This window comes from Phacochoerus africanus, chromosome 1, assembly GCF_016906955.1.
Source record: "Phacochoerus africanus isolate WHEZ1 chromosome 1, ROS_Pafr_v1, whole genome shotgun sequence".
NCBI classification, from domain to species: domain Eukaryota; kingdom Metazoa; phylum Chordata; class Mammalia; order Artiodactyla; family Suidae; genus Phacochoerus; species Phacochoerus africanus.
Genome location: NC_062544.1, coordinates 241,966,374 through 241,967,573, shown reverse-complemented (window position 1 = coordinate 241,967,573; position 1,200 = coordinate 241,966,374). Strand labels below are relative to the sequence as shown.

General features: G+C 38.2%; 1 protein-coding gene across 1 annotated transcript; it reads left to right on the top strand.

Moving 5' to 3' along the window:
- Positions 1 to 942, top strand: LOC125111254 (olfactory receptor 5AC1-like). Its single transcript, XM_047753157.1, has one exon. The coding sequence runs from the start codon at positions 13 to 15 to the stop codon at positions 940 to 942; it is 930 nt and encodes a 309-aa protein (XP_047609113.1). The 5' UTR covers positions 1 to 12.
- The last annotated feature ends 258 nt before the right edge of the window (positions 943 to 1,200 follow it).

Genomic DNA, 1,200 nt, shown 5'->3' with positions numbered 1-1,200 from the left:
TGAGTGAATATAATGGAGCAAAACAAGACACTGGTGACTGAGTTTGTCCTCACAGGACTTACAGATCTTCCAGGGCTGCAAGTCCCCCTGTTCCTGGTGTTCTTGGTCATCTACCTCACCACCTTGGTGGGCAACCTTGGACTGATTTTTCTCATCTGGAAGGACCCTCATCTTCACACCCCAATGTACTTATTCTTGCGAAGCTTAGCCTTTGTGGATGCCTGTTCTTCAACTTCTGTGACTCCCAAGATGCTCATGAATTTCTTATCTATGAATCATTTGATATCCCTCATTGAGTGTATCTCCCAATTTTATATTTTTGCTTCCAGTGCAAATACAGAATGTTTCCTTCTGATGGTGATGGCCTATGATCGCTATGTAGCCATATGCAACCCCTTGCTTTACCCAGTGGTGATGTCCAATGTTTTCTGCACTCAATTATTAGGTGTTTCTTATATTATTGGGTTTCTCCATCCCATGATGCATGTGGGTTTACTATTTAGATTAACGTTCTGCAGGTCCAATGTAATACATTATTTCTACTGTGAAATTTTACAGCTATTTAAGATTTCCTGTACTGACCCCAGAGTCAATATGCTCCTGATTTTTATATTTTCAGTCTTTATACAGTCTTTCACTTTTATGAGTATCATTCTCTCTTACTCCTATGTCTTCTTTGCCATCCTGAAAAAGAAGTCTGCAAAGGGCAGGAGCAAAGCTTTCTCCACATGCAGTGCCCACCTGCTCTCTGTTTTCTTGTTCTATGGCACTCTCTTCCTCATGTATGTGCTTCCTGGGTCTGGACCATGTGAAAATCAGGATAAAATGTATTCTTTATTTTATACAATTATAATTCCTCTGCTAAATCCTTTTATTTACAGTCTGAGGAACAAAGAGGTTATAGGTGCCTTGAGGAGAATAATGAAAATAAACAGTTCTTAAGGCGAAATTCAAATTTTTTCTTTTCAAACTTTGCAAAATACAAGGCGTCTGTAATTACGCAAATTGGCCTTGGCTTTATAATTTTAACAGAGGGCAATGTCTAAGGCAGTTTTCTGAGTCCTAAGTGATGAAAAGTCAGCTTCAGTGGATATTAGTTTCAATGAAGGAGGTCTTCATATGACAACTGGATTTTTAAGGAAAATAGAGCATCCTTTCTAAAAATTATGGATATAGAATTTGCATGTTTTTGATGCTAAA

Excerpts from the sequence above, each read along its gene's own strand:
- LOC125111254 (XM_047753157.1), top strand. The coding sequence starts at position 13 with ATGGAGCAAAACAAGACACTGGTGACTGAGTTTGTCCTCACAGGACTT.